Below are 18,619 nucleotides of genomic sequence, written 5' to 3'. Positions count from 1 at the left end.
TTTATTAACTTAGTAGTCCCATTATAGAAAGCATTCCCCTCCCATCTCACTTGAATGTCGATCAGATTGTATCTCAGGTCTTAGACACGCTGGAAAGAAACAATCTTTGGACTAACATAAACATTGTATCGATTGAACTTCTAAGTAACATCAAGGAAAATATTATAGCTCATGCTGAGTTAGTCACATTGGTGTACTTATTTGTGATCCTGTTATTTCTTTTAGTACATTGGAATTACTATGTTAAGTTATTTGAAAGATGATCGGGAGACACAGCTACTCAGCTATTTTTACTTCTACTGAAATATTTTGCTTGAATGATAGCCGAAACTTTTCGCAAACTTATGGTTGCATGTTAAATTTGCTTACTCCCCTACTAAATGAGTGTTCTAGAGAACGGAGGTTTTGAGTCAGAAACAGAACTTTCACTTTTTCAGTACTGTAGCTTTTCCATTCAATCTTACAAACTTTCTCTTATAATTTTCAGTACTAGGTTTTTCCATTTACTACAATTGACGATATTGTAAAGGGTAATATTATACTTACAATTTAATTTTACAAACTTTCTTTTACAATCTTGATGTCACAGTTTGCAATGAGCCTGTTTATCTAATTGCGAGTTAGCATATTGAAGTTGTAAGAGAAAGTTTGTAAAATTAAATTGTGAGCCAATCTTTATTATATGACAAAATGGCAAAAAAGTATTTGTTCATATATCATGGAGCTGCGGCTGGCAACCTTTTACTTCCTCTAGGAGTTCAAGAAAATCAGTTACAACTTACAAACCCGTGAAATTATTTGTATGTTATAAATAGTACATATGCATCACAGGAAGGTTACTTTAGAGGATTATTGCTCAGTTTGGAAGGGCTTGTATGTCTTGAGACTTTGGATGAGACCTTGAACGGATCCAGCAAGAGCAAGAAGTGATACTATTAAGCAGGTCCAAATTAGTATTTTCATCCATACCCAGGTGAAGGAAAATTTCTTCATTTTGGTCCGGGCAATGTACATCTCTACGGGGAAATAAACCGTCAATGGCCAGAATGAAGCCGCTCCAATAAGACCGACGAAGTCATTGAAGAATGGGAATATCATGGCTAGCACCGATGTCACAATAACATATATTGTTCTCCACACCAACCTGAACATGTTTACATAATATAAACCCAAAAAGGGAATGTTAACACCATGCTCAGTATTTATGAAGTTGCTTTCTGGCCAGCGTTTGTGACTCCATTTCTCCACGAATCCGAATAGGGGTTGGCAGAAAACCTGTGGATATTAAGATCATGTCACAACTGCAAATTGTATACATTTTAATTTCTAATGTAATTTTTCATGAATTTACCTGGTAAGCACCAATTAGATGTATAGCAATGCACACATTTGCCAAATCAATCAACCAAAAAGGCTCATAGAATCCGAAACCAGTGAGGAAATTTCCAGGTGCGTTATTTCCAAATGCTAAATAACCAATGCAACCACACATTACATAGAACACCGTCGTGGTTAAGACACCAGCAGCACTTGCCCTTTTCATGGATTTGTTCTCTGGTGGACTCGACTTCAATGTGTCCTGTAAAATCATATGAGTTTTAACGATCAATTTATATTTGGGCCAAGAAACAAAGGATTAAAGTATTTTGACATTAAAAAGATTTAATATCAATTAAAGAAACAAATAATGATTTTTTTATTTTATTTTTTATAACCGTAGTATCCGTGTTAATTTGTATATACCTTAATTAATTCCTCTAATTTATTAAATATTCTACAAATTTAAAGAACCAATTACTCAAAGAAAAGGAGAAAATATTTTTCACCGCGAACCCAATCTTTTGGGTTACAAATCGCGGTTCTGCTATGGTCCGTGTACCTTCAAAAAGATAAAAAATAAAGAGAGAAGGCCCCTGTAAGGTTGGAACTAGTCCATTCAGTTCTGTTCAATAAAGTGATTCTTGGAGACAAGACGATTTGCGAATGACTAGATAGGAATTAGGATGGGACAAAACAATCCTCTGCTAACAGTTGTATGATTGCAGATACACAGATAAAAGCATGGTGGATTAAGGAAGACTCCAAAGTAGGCTTCTGAAAAGGCTACCACAATCAGTGGACCAAAATCTATTGATGCTGGTCCACCGATTTCGTGGTCCATAGGAATCTTTGTAGTTTATAATTATCCCTTCCATCATCACAACAGTAAGACTAAATAAACTTTTTGTGACCGTTGCTTCTTCACAAAGTCCGCGTACTTTTCAAGTTGAACCTTATCTAAACTTCGTTACTGTTCTTCACGACACTTGGGCTTCATTCACACATCTCTCCGCTGATTCATTAAAAAGTTTAATTTTGATTTTGCAACTTTCCCCCGACTATTAGGGGCCGTATAGTTTGAAACGCCACCAAAAAGACAGACACTCATTTTTGTAAATTAATCATAATCTATTCAATAGTTTAATGCAGTATATTTTCTACGCTAATAAGCTTTAGACATTTCATCAAAGAAAGATTTCATTTTGTCCTCTTCAATTAAGATTTGCCTAACATGATGTTAGGTAGAACCTGTCAGACATCAAATTTTTAAAGATCATGCCATGTTGGCATTTACTGAGGCACGCATTTCAAGTTGATAATGTTTTAAGATCTTTTATTCAAACAAAACCAACCCTTCATGGATGCATGCATGTGCTCATGTACTACTAAATATGAATAGTATGTAAATGTTGAAAGGAACTTACCTGAATTTCAACGAGCACAGTAGAGAAAGCGTAAGCAAAGGCCATATCTCCCATTGCCTGGAATGCTCTCCAAACCTTCTCCGATGCCGTCACGTCTACCCCAACTGTGGTTCCCGTTAGAGTTGTTCTTGCGTGCGACCCATCTTCACATTCATGCATGAATCCTCTCATTAGATTTAATTAAATTAAAAACAATTCACATAGTTTATTCATGAATAATTCTTATTTTTACCTGCAGCTTTGGCTATGGAGAGGCCAAGACCTATGGAGGAATAAGCAAAAGACATAATGGCGGCCATAATTGAGAGCCATGATAGCTTGTGGAAGTTTGGTATTTGGCTAAGAACAATCTGAATGCAGGCAAAGATAATCATGAAGGGATTGTTTGATGTGGAGCACTTCACATCGTGTCCATGTTTGTGGAAACAATTTGACCTTTTGACAGCCCTGATAACGAGGCATGGAAACAAACAATTTCGTAATTAATTAACAAGAACAATATACTATTGTGCCATTCAATGGCTTGAAACTTCTAAGTTTCTTGTTGACTACTTACACCATACTGATAGACGCAGTGATGGTATAGCCAACTGTAACTCCAATGAGATTTCCATACTGAGCCAATCCACAGAGCTGAACTTTCCGACCTCCTAGAAAAGAAAAAGAAAAAAATAAAGTTGAGAATTTGAGGTAATCTATTGAAACACTTGCACGTTGTAATTATGAAAATGATGTTGGAACTAGTAGTCTTAATCAAATAGCAGGTTAGTCAAAAAGAGAAGTTTGAAAGTTTGAAGAAGACTAAGCAACCGACCTAAATTGGCTCTCACGACATCCATGTAGGTGTAATTTCTCTCTCCGGTAATAGGATCAGGAGACCTGTAGCAATCGGCGAGCAAAGTGGACGTAAAATATGTGATGAATGAGAAAGCCATGAGAATGGCTGGTCCAGCTACCCAACCGAGCTGAGCTATGGCCCATGCCAAAGATAGAACTCCAGAACCAATCACAGCCGTTATGATATGGGCACTAGCAGTTACCCAAGTTCCTTCAATGTTCAAAACATAAGTTTATAAACTATTGAAACCAATTAACATATATGTTCACGTTTAAATAAGAAAATGAAATATATATATATATATACCAGTTCTTTTTTCTCGACCATCATCGTCAAGAAAGTTCTTGCGAATATCACCGTTCTGATGATAGGTTTCAGGGTCTTGTTGTTCAATAAACATAGTGTTCTTCTGCGTATCGCTAGCCATATCTCTCTTTGAGTTGCTTGAACTGAAATGGTTAACGAAGTAAGATGTGAATACTGAATACTAAAGTGAAAACGAAAGAAGTAAAATTATATATTGAAGAAGGCAAATAGTCGAGAAAATATGAGTTGGAAAATGGGTAGTGAGGACTAACAAAGTCAATGGTAGTATCGTATGTGTAAAACAAATAGCATTAGCCGGGTATGGTTTCAAGGAGCCGTTTCTCAGGTATATATAATATTTGACAAGGTCAATCAATTCATTGTATATATAAAAAAAGAAAACACTCTAGCTATGCCTAAGAACAAGGGCTTAGATTGGACTTATATAGGAACAGTGGTCAGCAGCACCTTAAGTGGTGGCTGTGTTTTAGTCTTCTTTCTAATCTCATTTTGGTCCCCACACAATTTCTTTCTGGCTTTCTTTTGTCCATCCATTGATTATTTGGCTTTATACAATAGCCAGCTGTTCACTGGGGAAAGAAATGTGAAACCTAATGTTTGACTGCTTCCTCATAATTTTGATAAAGTCGGTTACTTTTTCCGTTCACACTTTTAAAACAACACGAAATTTAAATCTCTGTGGATCACTTCTAAGAGATTGTGATGTAAGTGAATTATGGTGTCATCACTTCAATTCAAGGTAAGATCAACCTCCCCTAGACTTTGCAGAACTTGTACCGAAAGTTCCTGATCTCCTCTGAATAATATCCAAATTCTTCAAATTAAGCATCCGTAATTCTATTTGCTTCCGCCATGTGAATGACTAATGTTGATTTTCCTCCTGAAACATAACCATCAGACTGAGAATATTATCCACGTGTGACTAAATTAATCCTCTTTCTAATTTGTCCTTTTCTATTATTCCGGTCGTGCAAAAACCATCTTCAATGCTTTAACTTACCTAATTCAGAAGAAAGATTCCTAATTACATAAATTTGTTCTAATTCCCTTCAATATTTTTAAGTTGAATTGAGTTTGTAAACTAAATGGTCCATTGTTCATAGAAGCAACTAGGCATGCCATATTCTGTATAATTTGCGTAGAAATTCAGTAACCAATCCTACATATTATCGTCAACTTTTAACCTTTTTTTTTTTTTTTTTTCCTGTTTTAAAAAATAAAATAGGAAACAACTCTTGGGAGTCTGAAAGTACAATAAATGACTTTTCCTGCTGGTGGACCGTTGATGAGTCAATAGTATGTGCCACCAAAATATCATCCAATAATGAAAACAAAACCACACTTCATTTCTTTCTGAGTCAAAATTTGAAAACAAAATTCTAAGTTTTTAGATATGTAATAATTTACTATTAACTACTTCGAGTGATTGAGTACTTTAATAAAAACTTTTAAATATATTATTCAATATATTTTAAGTTCGAATCTTTTCTCGAGTATTAATAGAAATAGTTATTAAAATTCTTATCCGATCGATAGTTTTAAAACTTTAAAAGATTAGTTGAAATATGCATGAGTTAACGCAAATACCCTTAAAAAAAAAAAAAAATATGTGTAATTAGTTAGTCCGGTATTTAATATGACTATTTGCTCTTAACCTTGGATCGAGGTCCAAAAATTGACAGAATTTTGATAAAGCTAAATCCATAAAAGCAGGATGGATACTCCTTGTCCTATAGCCTAAAATGAGAAGTTTGTCTTTAAGGAGATAATAAGTAAGTCAATTATTTTTGCCTTCCCTATAACTTCACCAGGACCGATGTAAATGCATGGGCTCATGCCTCATAGTTTAATTTGTAGTTTTGTACCTCTAGTTCTATCTTGATTAAAACAAACTTGAGAAGAAATAATAAAATTAAGAAATGTCTCCATCAAATAATCGAGACAGGATATATAGAGAAGGCATTAATGTTTTAAACCAGCATCTTATTCTGCAAATGGGTGATGGTGCGGTTTACCAAACTCTAGCAATTATTCTGCATAATCCAAACCGCAGGAAAATGACAGTCTCGTGCAATTGACTCATTTCTCATTGATAATGCAAGTCATTAATCTATCCTGGGAAGGTACTTGTACTATTAATTTGATATGTAATTTTCTCTGATGGTTGCCGTTTGTCATATGTTATCCGCGTCCTCGGGTACCGTATCGACATGATTTATGAAGTCAACCTCTTCAGGATGACTGGGGTTACGGATGTATTATATTCATAATACATGAGCTAACAGAAGTGAGCCAACAATAGAAGAATAAATCGGATATATTTCTCCATTTCTGTTTGTGAGACCTTTCTCAAACAGTCAAATTTATTCACGCTTAATACTGCTTTATATATTTATATATATTAATTTCAATCTGACCATATCACGTCTTGATATTTTAAATCTTGACCAAAGACTTCTGGTTGTGCGTGGAATATGTTAATTAAAAAAAAAAAAATTGTAAATCCTATTCGGTCTCGAGAGTTTGTAAAATTTTATTTCCTAGTACTCGCTCAAGACTATTGATTCGGATTTTTAAGAAACTTTGGATTTTAGTAAAGGAAGTAAGGAACGACTCATCTCTTGCAAAGTGATTGAGCAATTAATAAACCTCTGAAGTTTTTATTAATTTTTACTTTTGAAATTATTTTAACCATCACTAAATGATTTATGATAAAAATGCAAAATCAAAAGTTTTTTAGTTCAAATCTATTCAGACACTAATAAGAGTAACAATTGAGGTTCTTACCCGATTAACAGTTTCAAAATTGTGAAAGATTAGTTAAAGAATGAACAAATTAATTCTAGCATTTTTCATAATCTCAAAAAAAAAAAAAAAAAAAAAAACTATATTTTTCTTATATTACATACACATGTCAGCACCCCCAAATCCCAATTGACCATTATTGTAAGAGATGCCAATTCTTTCTTGAAATGGTGAGCCATCTTGCAGTTATGTTGGAGTGGAAGTCCACTAAAGGATCAAGTATCACGTTGCTGTTTCTTATAGATATGAATTGATTAGTGCGATTAATCTGCTATAATTATGGGGTCTAATCAAATGAAAGGGCATTTCGCATCCATTCTCAGACTGTGACACCAACCTAATTTGACTGTCTCTGGATTAAACTCATGCACCAATGTCTTGTACTCCAAGTAAAAATATATTAGGGGCACACAAAAGATAAAATATTCCACCAGTTCAATATTCTCGTGCCCACGGTGTAGTGATTACATTAAACCCTGATGCAGATATTCTTTTGAGATATGATTGGCATAAATATTTTTTGACAACTAGCATCTACTTATATAAAATGCCTCTTATAAAATATTATGTAAATTTGATTTTGTAGCATCTCCCAAGGTGACTAGGATGATGAGAGAGTCGGACACGTACGCATTTTAGAATTACTTGTGTAGATAAATTATTTTATATCTTTGGAATAATATTTAATTAATTATATGATCACACCATTCATCAAGATCTCCGCCATATGGTTTTTTTTTTTTTTTTCTTTCTTTTCTTTTCTGATTGAGACGTTTGAGCCAATTTATGTATACCTCAACTAATTCTCTTGGGCTTTGAGTTGACAATCGAGTAAATCCCTTCAGTAATCACCCCTATTAACAACCTAAGGTGGATTGAATTCAAGACTTTTTTAGTAATTTACTCAATAGTCTTAGTTAACCGTTGGACCACCTAGTGATGATTAGCCATGGCAATCTTTCTCTCTCGATCAGTACTCTTGGCCTCACCAATTCTACATCTTTCACACACAACTTTAACTTCTTTTCTATAAGAAGGCGTTTGGTTGGAGGTTATATGTGATTACTAGGGTTATGTCATCTTATATTACTTGATTACCACATTTGGTTATCAAGTAATATAAGATTCAGGTAATCTTCAAATACTAATAGTAATTCTTATTTGTAATATTTCAGGCAATCTGATTATCTCTATTTTCTTAGATATTATAAGATTGTCAAGGTAATCTTTTTTTTGTTACAATTCTATCCATTCTTAATAAAATTTTAGGACAATAATACTCTTATTTTTAAATTAATTTACATGAAACTAACTTTTACTAATTCACCCAAATTAATTAACTTTTTTGGACAAAATTACTCTTTAATTAAAAACAAATTGTAGCACACCCAAGCCACCACCCCTACCCACCTGCTGCCACTGGCGGCCAGCCGCTATCGCTGTCAGAACGGCGCACGAAAGGTTGGAAATGACCGTCATGTTCTGATATGGCCATTTCCTGTCCAGATCTTTGGAGGGAAATGGCCATACAGCTCACGAAGGCCATTTCTTGCCTTCAGTGCACTGTTAGGTTGCCAGCCATTGACAGTGGCTAGGTTGATGAGGGTGCATTATTAATTTTTTAAACTTTTATTATAGAATTATTTTTACTAAGTTTTTAAATGTAAGAGATTATAATAATTTAAATAATAATAATATTTAATTAAAGACCAATTCAAAATTTAAATAACACATTAATAAATTTATTTTTCATAATTAAACATATTAACGGAAGGCATCACTAACTAATCAAACACACTTTTATAAAAATTCGCAATAATCTTCTAGTAAATAGTAATATAATTTTTTAATAATTTAATATTCTCTCCACCAAAGGGTTGTGACACCTTTCTTTTTCTTGAAGTTATATCGCGTTAAAAGTGTCTTGTCACGGAACCCAAAAAAAAATAAAAATTCATGACAGGTCGATTTATACACAACATTTACTAACAGACACCTTAGTACTATATATACTGTCATTATCGACAACCCTTTAATTGCCAAAAACTGAATCTATCTCCGGTCTTAACAACAATACACATAAACCGCGTAAGCATTTGTTGAACCAATACAAGGAAGACGTAGGATTATGAATGGTGGGTAAGCAGATGACAAAACACAATAATTAGCGGGAGCAGAAACCATGTTCAAGTCGGTCGAAGAGTCCCCGTCACAAATCGTATTTTCATGAAAAAATGANTCCAACCAGATCCACGGTGGATCTAGCCGGAAAAGGCCAGATCTAAGGCCAAAGATCTGGCCGTTGACGGCCAAATCTTTGGCCTTAACAGTTGGCCATCATTGAGAGCAAATACGGCCAGATCCACCGTGGATCTGGCCGGAAAAGACCATAGCGGCGCATGACCGGCAAGATCCAGCCGGTCATGCGCCGATAAGACGACTCCTGCCACCTCCGGTGGTGGTGGCCGGCTGGGGGTATTTGAGGGTGGGTTAGGGGTGTTTTTGTTAACTTTTAATGTTTTATTATAGGGGGTATTTTGTAAAAAGATAAACATAGGGGGTATTTTATTAATTTATAAATCCTACCTCATAATACCCGCCCAATTCAACTTTTTTCAAAAAACTTTTCCCAAAACCCCCAAATTTTGAACCAAACGAAGCCATAGAGTTTATGCATGTGGAAAACTATGATAGCCGACCTAAGCAGAACCAATCAACACAACGATCGATCGAAATAATGATCAAGACCCTCCTTTTATCCTACACACACGTACACCCACCCAGCTTCTAACATCATCTAAAATGACTAGTGAATATTAAACAACCACATAAATAGAGAACATGAATATAAATAAAGAACATGCACAGAAATAAAGAACAAGAACATAGATATTAAACATGTTAAATAACATAAATTAAAAGCATATATGAGATCTTTTATTATCTATAACATTATCAGAGTATTACAACATCCTTGAGATTGAGGAAAAGTTAGCAATAGGAAAGAAACATGGAAGAATTATAGTAAAGATGTGTAGATAAAATATGGAAGTGTAGAGAAAATATGGGAGAGAAAAGTGAGAGAGATAAACCAAAGTTTTACAAAGTTCCTCCTCCCCTCGAGAAGGTAAAAGGCTTTATTTATAGATAAAAGAGATACAACCACTCATAAAGGAGATATTAAATACAAGACTAACCTTTTTGACTTTTTACAAAGGATACAGGAGATATTACATTGAAATGAAAAATTACCATTTAGTCCACTCCTATTTTACATAAAAGACACAACTATTTATTTTAGGGCACGTAGGTCTTTAATCATCTGACAAGTTGGTAATGTGCCACGAGTCTTCATCCTGGAAGTCGAGACAACCCATGATTGAATCCAGTCAGCAGGGATGTGTCGAAAAGATGTATCTGGATGAGTATTCGAAGAGATGTCTGGAATCTGAGATGTTTGCTTTGCAGATGTACTTTGTGCACGCATGTATTGTTGTTGCCTAGATTTATGGAGATAGTAATTACGAGACTGCTGAAGTTTTTCTTCTTGCACGGCATCGGGCTGTGAGTCTGGATACCACCATTTTGGATAATCTGAATTAGTATCGAATTGAGCATTGATGGAACGTATGCATGTCTGTTTGGCTTTGAGTAATTTCTCAGTGAAGTATAGAGGAAAGAGTTCCCACGGATCATCATCGTGAAAAGATGGCCATATTGCATTTGGAATGATCTGATTTTTTTCAAAAAGGATTTTTTGAATTGATCTAGTCTCAACAGGATGATTAAACATATTATGGATGAGGTCATATGGATAAGACCGATGAAATGTGACTTGATGTTGTGAAAAATATAGATCATTAGACCTGATGGAGTGATGTCTGTGAAAAAACATTATAGACCATGCCATGTTGGTAGACATAGGACCTTTGTATCGGGCAAGTTGGTGAGCAAACACAGATTTCTATTTGTCTAGGGATTTGAACCATCGGAGAACAGTTATCAAAGAGCGTAATTCAGAGGTTGAGGTTGACTGGTATTGGGAAATTATTTTCAACATATGATGGATCGAGAATTGAATAGCAATGTGGTATTGGTGTAACATATACCAAAAGAACCATAATAATTCTTCTGGAAATATGATATCAAGACCTGGAGGTAAACAACAAATTTTTGAAAATGGGTAATCTGGATGGACCCCTAACATATCATACATGGATTGACCACATTTTTCAATGCATTGAAGTTGGTAAGAAAACATAAGGGTGGTAGCATTTTCATCAATGGTACGCGTTTGAACAAGGTCATCAAATTCAGGAGGTACGTCTGGAGTATGGGTTGGTGAAGAGGATGATGAGTAGGAACTGGACTGGGTTAATGGTTAGAACATAAAACATGGAAGAGGTTTGGATCTAGGGTTCATGAAACCAACTTGTTTAGTTTTAGGTCTGGATAAATAATCTGCAATGGTGTTGGTGTGACCTTTGATATGCTGGACAGTGAAGGAATATTTACTGAACCATTCTGCCCAGCGAAGTAACTGCTGATGTGGAACCTTTTTCTTGTGGAAACGTAGCATTTGATCAAAAGACTTCATATCCGTTTCAACAAAGAAATGATGTCCAGCAAGGTGGAATTCAAACCGTTCAATGGCATTTTTTACTGCTAATACTTCCATGAAAGTGGAATGATAATGCTGCTGGTGTGGTTTGAATTGTCCACTCTGGTATCCACCTAGATGTTGTACCTTGATCACATCTTGTTCAAAAAGCACTACACCCCAATGAGTGTCACTAGCATCCGTCTGAAGAATGCGTTTCCCCAAAGAAGGAATCTTCAACGGCTGTGTATGGAATGATGCGCGCTTGAGACTCTTGACTGCATTTGTCTGCTTTTCAGACCACTCTGGAGGATTCTTCTTAAGCATCTAGGAAAGTGGAGTAGTGAAACGAGAAATGTTGGGAATGAAACAGTGCATGTAATTGGCAATTCCCAAGAATTGTTGTATTTCTTTCTTGGTTGTGAGAACATCTGGGAATTTTTGCAATTCATTAGCAATATGAGGCTGAAGATCATACTTGCCATCAGCAATCACCATACCAAGAAAATCAATCTTTGTTTGTCCTAACTGCATTTTCTGCTCAGAGAACATGATACCATGAGTGTGGATGATATCAGTAAAGTCACGAAGAAGACGTATATGAGATTCCTCATCTTTTGAAAAGAGAAGGATATCATCGATATAAATGAGACATGTATGCAGAAGAGGAGCCAAAAATCTTTGTCATGGCTTTCTGAAACAAGGAATGAGCGACTTTGAGTCCAAAAGGCATGACTGTCCACTGGTAGTGTTGATTGGGAATGCAAAAAGCAGTCTTATGACGATCATCAGGATGAATTCCAAGTTGCCAAAATCCAGCTTTGAGATCAAATTTTGAAAACATCTTTGCATTATAGAGATTTGCAAAAAGAACTTGTCTAGAAGGTAGAGAAAATTTATCATCACGGAGAAAGAAATTTAAGGGCTGATAATTGATAACAAGTCTGAGTTTTCCTCTGGCCTGTTCTGCCCGTTTATTGACATAAAAAGCTTCACAAGCCCATTGAGAGTCTATGGGATCAATCAATTCTTAAGATAAAAGCTGAGTACATTCTTGTTGGACGAGACTGAGATGTTCTGGTGACATGCCGGAATGACTAGCTTTAGTGGGATTGATATCTTCACTCTTGATGAATGGAAGATGGATAAAGAATTCCGAATTCTTCCATAATGGATGAGCACATTTAGTGAGAAAATCAGCATGAGAATCTGCGCAAGAATGGGAAATAAGCTGGGTCTTGATCTGCTCAATAGGATTGCCTTCAATCTGGAATAAATTAGGCTGTGTAGTCCAGGATTGGAAAAACATCTTGTACCGAACACCATCAGGGAGGATTCTAAGTTTATTGAGTTTAGAATAAACATCAAAACCCAGAACCATGTCTTTGCCCGGTAAATCGGAGCCAAGAACTTTATGAAAAGTGAAACATCCTGGAAAAATTTAGATTTTAATGGGTTTACTGATCAGATGAGTAGTGAAAGTCTCACTATTAGCCGTGTAGAAGACCTCCTGATGAAGTTTCCACTGAGAGGCTGGGAGGATCTTAGGGTTGATAATGGTACGAGTAGCACCTGTATCAAAAAATGCTATAACTGAAATGGGCTTAGAGGATTTGGTGGGGAAGATCTGAACTTTTGCTGTAGGTATGTGACATGAGAAGGCTAATGATGGAAGGGATTGTGGTGCTTGTTGGATATGGTAGAAATAGTGAAAATCATCTGAATCAGAGAACTCAGTATCAGTGGCTGCAAACTGGAAAATGGTGTCTGAAGAGGGTTCTTCATCCATTGAAAACCAACTTTCAACATCATCATCAGAAAAATCGATATTGGTGAGGTGAGAAAGCTGTTACATCATTTTGGCTGACTACTTGGGCTTGTTGGGACAGTTTTTGGCAAAATGACCCGAGTGGTTGCACAAATAACACCGATTAGACCGTTTGCCTTTGCATTTCCTTTTCCGAAGGAACTTGCAGTACTTGAAACGTCGAAATTTGAGTCTAGTCGGAGCATTAGGTGAAGAAAACTTGATGCGTCTAGAATGAAACTTCTTCTTGGTAGAACAAGAACATGAGCGATCTAATTTGCATTTAATTTGCAAGTCTGGTCGTTGACAAACCTTTGTCAGTTGTTTAGAACGCTTCATATAATCATCAAAAAATTGTTTTTGAGAACAGAGCTTTTCCAGAGCAAGAATAACAAACTGATAAATTTCGCCAAGAGAAGTGGATCTAAGTTGTTTGTTCTGGGATTGCATAAGCTTGGTTGCTTCATGACTTAGGGATTCAGGAATTGATGTCAAAAAGGTTTACTTCATGTTAGGATTAGAGGTGGAACAAATGGGCTGGGTTAGGCGGGTCAACCCTAACCCGACCCGTAATAAAGAGGGTTTAAACCGGGCCGGGTTGAACCCAACCCGCCAGCAACCCCCGGGCGGGCCGGGTTACAAAATGGCAATCCGGCGGCTCGCGGGTTGCTATTTTGTCCTCTCTGCAGGAGGCCCGCCAACCCGGCAGGTTGCATGCGGCTTGGCCCACCGGGTTGGCCGAAAAATAAATTAAAAAAAAAAAGTAAAATTAATTTATTTTTTAAATTACCCTTTTACCCTTGATATATAGCCGTTTTATAGCCGTTGGAGGGGTCTTTTTCGTCATTTTCTTTCCCCATTTTTTTCTATAAATTGGCCCTAAACTCTCATATTTTTCTCACAACTCAAATTCTCTCATTCTCTCATATTCTCTAATCTCTATTCTCTAAATTATTCATTTATTCTCTTAATCTTTTTGTTATCAATTTGCTCTTATTTTAATTTTTATTAGTTTTTGTAATTTTCAATTCATATTTCCAATTTTCCAAATTCCAAATTCCAAATTCCCAAATTCCAAATTCCATATTCCAATTCTCTTTCTTTAATTTTTATTTCTTTTACATCAATTTTTTTTTCAACTACAATGGATAGATATTTCTCTCCCATCAATTTCAATGATGAAGAAAACTACTATCCTAGTCCTAGTCCCGCTGATTTTACTATGAATGCAGCAGATTCAAATAGTCCCGCTGTCCCAATCCCAGTCTCAGAATCTGATACACCTCAAAATATGCCGTCGATTCCAACAGCTCCCAGTGGTTCTAAAAGTCGTCCTCGTAATCGTCGTCCTCGTCCAACTCCATCTCAAGTTGAGACGGGTTCATCAACTGTCGTTGAAACCGAAGACAGGCACACATTAGACGTTTGGGCGCATTTCGACAAGTTTTACGAGACAGAAAATGACGTTCAAGTCAAGAAAGCAAGATGCAAATATTGTGGAAATGTTTATAAAGCTGATTCAGGTAATGGTACTAGTACTTTTAAAAAGGCAGTAAAAACATATTAATCAACATGGAATAGAGAAAGCAATCAAATTCAAATAACTAATATGGGTACTACTTGGCTTATAATTCTGATGTATATAGGGAACAGTTAGCTTTATATATTGCTGTAGCTGATCAACCTATTAATATGAGAAGATAATATTTGAAAGATTTGTTCAAAATTCATTTTTTTCAGGATTTAAAAGTTATTCTAAAACTGCAACTGAAATGATTTAAAAAAATTGTTTAGAAAAATGAAATTATAATTAAAAAATAAATTTCATATGCATATTAGTGTGGCTCTAACTGCCGATATTTGGAGTGGTAGAGCTAAACAAGATTATATTTGCATGACTAGTCATTATTTTGATAATGAATTTAAATTAAATAAATCTTTATTAGGATTTAGATTAATGATGTGGATCATAGTGGTTTAGAAATCTATAATAAATTGTTGAAGTTTTAGAAGATTATGTATTATTGATAAAGTGATAAGATTAACTTTAGATAATGCAAGTTCTAATAGTAAGCTATAGATTTTTTCAAATTAAATACCTTTATATAACAATTTGAAGTTTTTTCACCAACGTTGTGCATGTCATGTTATTAATTTAATTGTGAAAAGTGGTATGAAAACAACTAAACAAAATATTGATAGAATTAGGGAATCTTTAGCTTGGATTACTGGTAGTAATAAAGGAAATGCTGAATTCAATAAGCTGTATAAATCAAATATGTCTCCTAGAACTTTTGCATTAGATATGCCTGTTAGATGGAATAGTACTATTTAATGCTTGATTCATGTTTACCTTATGCTATATAATTAGTTATTTTGTAAAATATAAAGGTCCTAATTATTTGATAGAAAATGATTGGAAGATAGCTAAAGATTTTATATTTTCTCAAACGTTTTTACCAATCCACTTTACAACTTTCTGGTGTGTATTATCCTACTAGTCCATTGGTAATACATACAATTATAAAATTTCCGAGTTATTTACAAAAAACAAAGATAATGAAATTTTAAATGCACCAATAAAGGCAATTCAAATTTTTTTTTTGAAAATTGGGAACCCTTCATTTTCTTTATTGTTTAGGTGCTATATTTGATCCTAGATTAAATTAGCACGTTTAGAAAATGGTTTTGACAATTTAAGTGAAAATTTACAAACCGAATCATAGTCAATCAAATAGGAGAGGTAAAAAATAGTCTTTTCGAAGTATATTTCATATGAAAACAGGTATGGGAACCCGCAGTCGCAAAGAGGCGAAATATCCAGAGAAGTTGTATCAGAAGAAACAACAAATGAAGACTTATACTCTTGGAATGCATGAAAGGCCGAAGAGGACCCGAATCCGAAGCACAACCTCCTTTCAGAAGCACCACCATAACAAACTAATATATTGTCTTCCATGGAGTCGCAGAGTAATGAACTTCAACAATATTTGGCAACCCAAAATGTTTCCAGCAGGTCACTTTGATATCTTAGAGTATTGGAGAGCCATAAAATGTATTTTTCCGGTATTATAAGACTTGCCTGGATGTTTTGCTGCTCCTGTCTCAACCGTCTCATCCGAACAAACATTTAGTGCAAGTGGAAGGATTTTAAATGAAAGGAGGACTAAACTTGCTCCAAAAATGATTGAAGTCCTCACATGTCTTCGAGATTGGGAACGATCGCGCCATCAAGATCAATACGAGGTTATCGACAATACTTTAGTGAATCATTTCAATTTTGTAATATAGATGAACAGAGAGGGAGGTCCTAGTGAACACCCCAAATTAGTTGTTTTGTAAAATATATTGTAAATTAATTGTCAATTATTGCATTCTTTTTTCTTTACCAAGTTTTTCTTCCATTGAGTTTCTTGGTGAGGTTTTTAACGAGGCAATAATTGTTGTAATTTCTTATTTTATTTTTGATAAATGAATAAGTCTAATTTTTCTTATATTACAATTTTATTGTATTAAAATTGAATTAATATTGAAATGTTAACAAAAAAAAAAAAAAAAAAATGAATTGAATTGAATATTGAATTGAAAAGTTAACTAAAAACAATTATATTTATAATTATTATTTGAAAAGTTAAATAAAAAAACAAAAAAATAAAAAAAAACAAAAAAAATAAGAAAATCGAGCTAACCGGCCCGGACCGCGCGCAACCCGGGGGTTAGGGTTGGCGGGCCGGGCTGGGCCAGCCATTTCTCCATAATGGCGGGCCTAACCCGGCCTGCCTTTGTTGGTGGGCGGGTTAGGCCCGGCCCGCCAACCTTGTAACCCCCGCGCGGGTCGGGCCGGGCGGGTTACTTTTCCACCTTTAGTTAGGATCATCCATACCCCTAAGTATATGATATATTTTTACCACTCTTTGTAATGCTGTAAGATCTTTCTTTTTAGAGAACAGCATCGCATCTTAAAATATTCTTCTCTGACCTGGTTTTCGTAAAGGTGAGGTAATCCACAGAATTCATCATACAGGAGATACAAGGCTTGGTTAATATCTGACATTTGATGAAAAAATTTTGTCTATACTCTTGAAGACTTTACCAATCACAGAGAATGCCACCAAATCTAGTTGTAAACTGCGTAAGTACAGTAAAGACTTGGCCATTAGGTTTCAGCATCTCAGCTTGTAACCAGGCCTGAAATTCATATATTCGAGTTCTCATTATGTGGAGGAAGATCTCGATGGTAAAAGTGGGAGTTTGCTGAAGCTGTATAAGAGTCACGTTCAGCCATAGTATGGCGAGATTGTCGATACATAGGCGGAGAGTCTGGAATGGAATCATCACCTTCAGGCATCATCATCGACCTTAGAAACAATAGGTAGTCTGGACGATTCAGGTTGATGGGTCATCAGTTGGGGATAAAATTAGGATGTTGATCAGAAGTCAGAGTTAAAGTCACTTTCAAATGATTCATCAGTCGAAGGTATACGGCTTCTGATTTTGTTTGGAAGGTAGATAGAGAATCCTGAGAAGACCCGAAGCGGTAAGACGTTGCCTTTCTGCCATGTCTCAAAAAAAGAGCTCATAAAATTGGAAGAGGCGGGATTTTCTGAAGAGTCAGGATTAGCGAAGGTTGGCGGTCTTCCATCATCATTATGTGCATTGGTGCTTATCTTTAGATAAAGGACGATGAGGCTTAGGAGATGAAGGATCTGAGTGACTGGAGAGAAAGAGTCAGGAATATAGCAGATGGGGGCTGCAGTCTAGTAGAAATCTTTTCTCGCTTCTTGTGTCTTGTTCCAGCTTGATCTTTTCATCACGTTCTTTGCGAAGCTTGGCATATAACTGTCAATGTTGCCAAAAGCTTGAACAGCACCAGAGGTATATGAGGTGAGACCAAAGGTTGACTAATTTTTGGAAAGGGGAAAAAGGGGTTGTGGCCATGTTGTTGTGGAGTCAAAAGGGTTTGGTACCAATGACATTTCAGGGAAAGTCTGTGGTTGTCTGAGTTTTTGCTTAAGATATTCCTGCTGAAGGCGTGCCATTGGGTTTTTAATGACTTCATTTCTGTTCCTTCTGGAGAAACTGAGCTGAATAGCCATGAGAGGTGCTGAAAATGTGAATTAATTCCTGATGGAGTGATCAATCCGTTTTGGAGATGTCAATTGTTTTTGTAGCCGAGAAATCAGCATAGTTTGGTTCTGAGACGAGAGTCCACCTGATGAGCTACTAAATCTAGTTTTTGTTCAAGTCTGGTAATGGTTTTGTTTTGGGCTAAAGCATTTTCAGTCTGCCAATTGAGAACTGCTTCAGCTTGGAGAGTTTGCGTGTGGATCCATCAGGCTGTATAGCTTTGGGAGGAACAACTCTTGTTGTTGAGTGGCAGTTCCTAAAGAGAAGAAAAATCTGTGTCTAAATGAAATGTTGTCCTGTCTTTGAGGGCTCAGGGGATTGGATCATCATAACGGACTGAACAGTGGGGTATGAGCAAGGGGTGAATGGGT

The 18,619-nt window shown here is 35.7% G+C and overlaps 1 protein-coding gene across 1 annotated transcript; it reads right to left on the bottom strand.

Annotated features, from left to right (window-relative positions):
• Positions 1–721: 721 nt before the first annotated feature.
• Positions 722–4,279, bottom strand: LOC116135237 (amino acid permease 6-like). Its single transcript, XM_031420936.1, has 7 exons — positions 3,889–4,279; positions 3,559–3,792; positions 3,301–3,394; positions 2,977–3,191; positions 2,745–2,887; positions 1,352–1,579; positions 722–1,275 (listed from the first exon to the last, which is right to left on the bottom strand). The coding sequence occupies exons 1-7, from the start codon at positions 4,007–4,009 to the stop codon at positions 850–852; spliced, it is 1,461 nt and encodes a 486-aa protein (XP_031276796.1). The 5' UTR covers positions 4,010–4,279; the 3' UTR covers positions 722–849.
• Positions 4,280–18,619: the final 14,340 nt, after the last annotated feature.

The sequence above is a fragment of the Pistacia vera genome, unplaced genomic scaffold, assembly GCF_008641045.1.
Source record: "Pistacia vera cultivar Batoury unplaced genomic scaffold, PisVer_v2 Contig1089, whole genome shotgun sequence".
NCBI lineage: Eukaryota > Viridiplantae > Streptophyta > Magnoliopsida > Sapindales > Anacardiaceae > Pistacia > Pistacia vera.
Note: the sequence above shows the minus strand (reverse complement) of the source record. Positions and strands in the feature narration are given on the sequence as shown.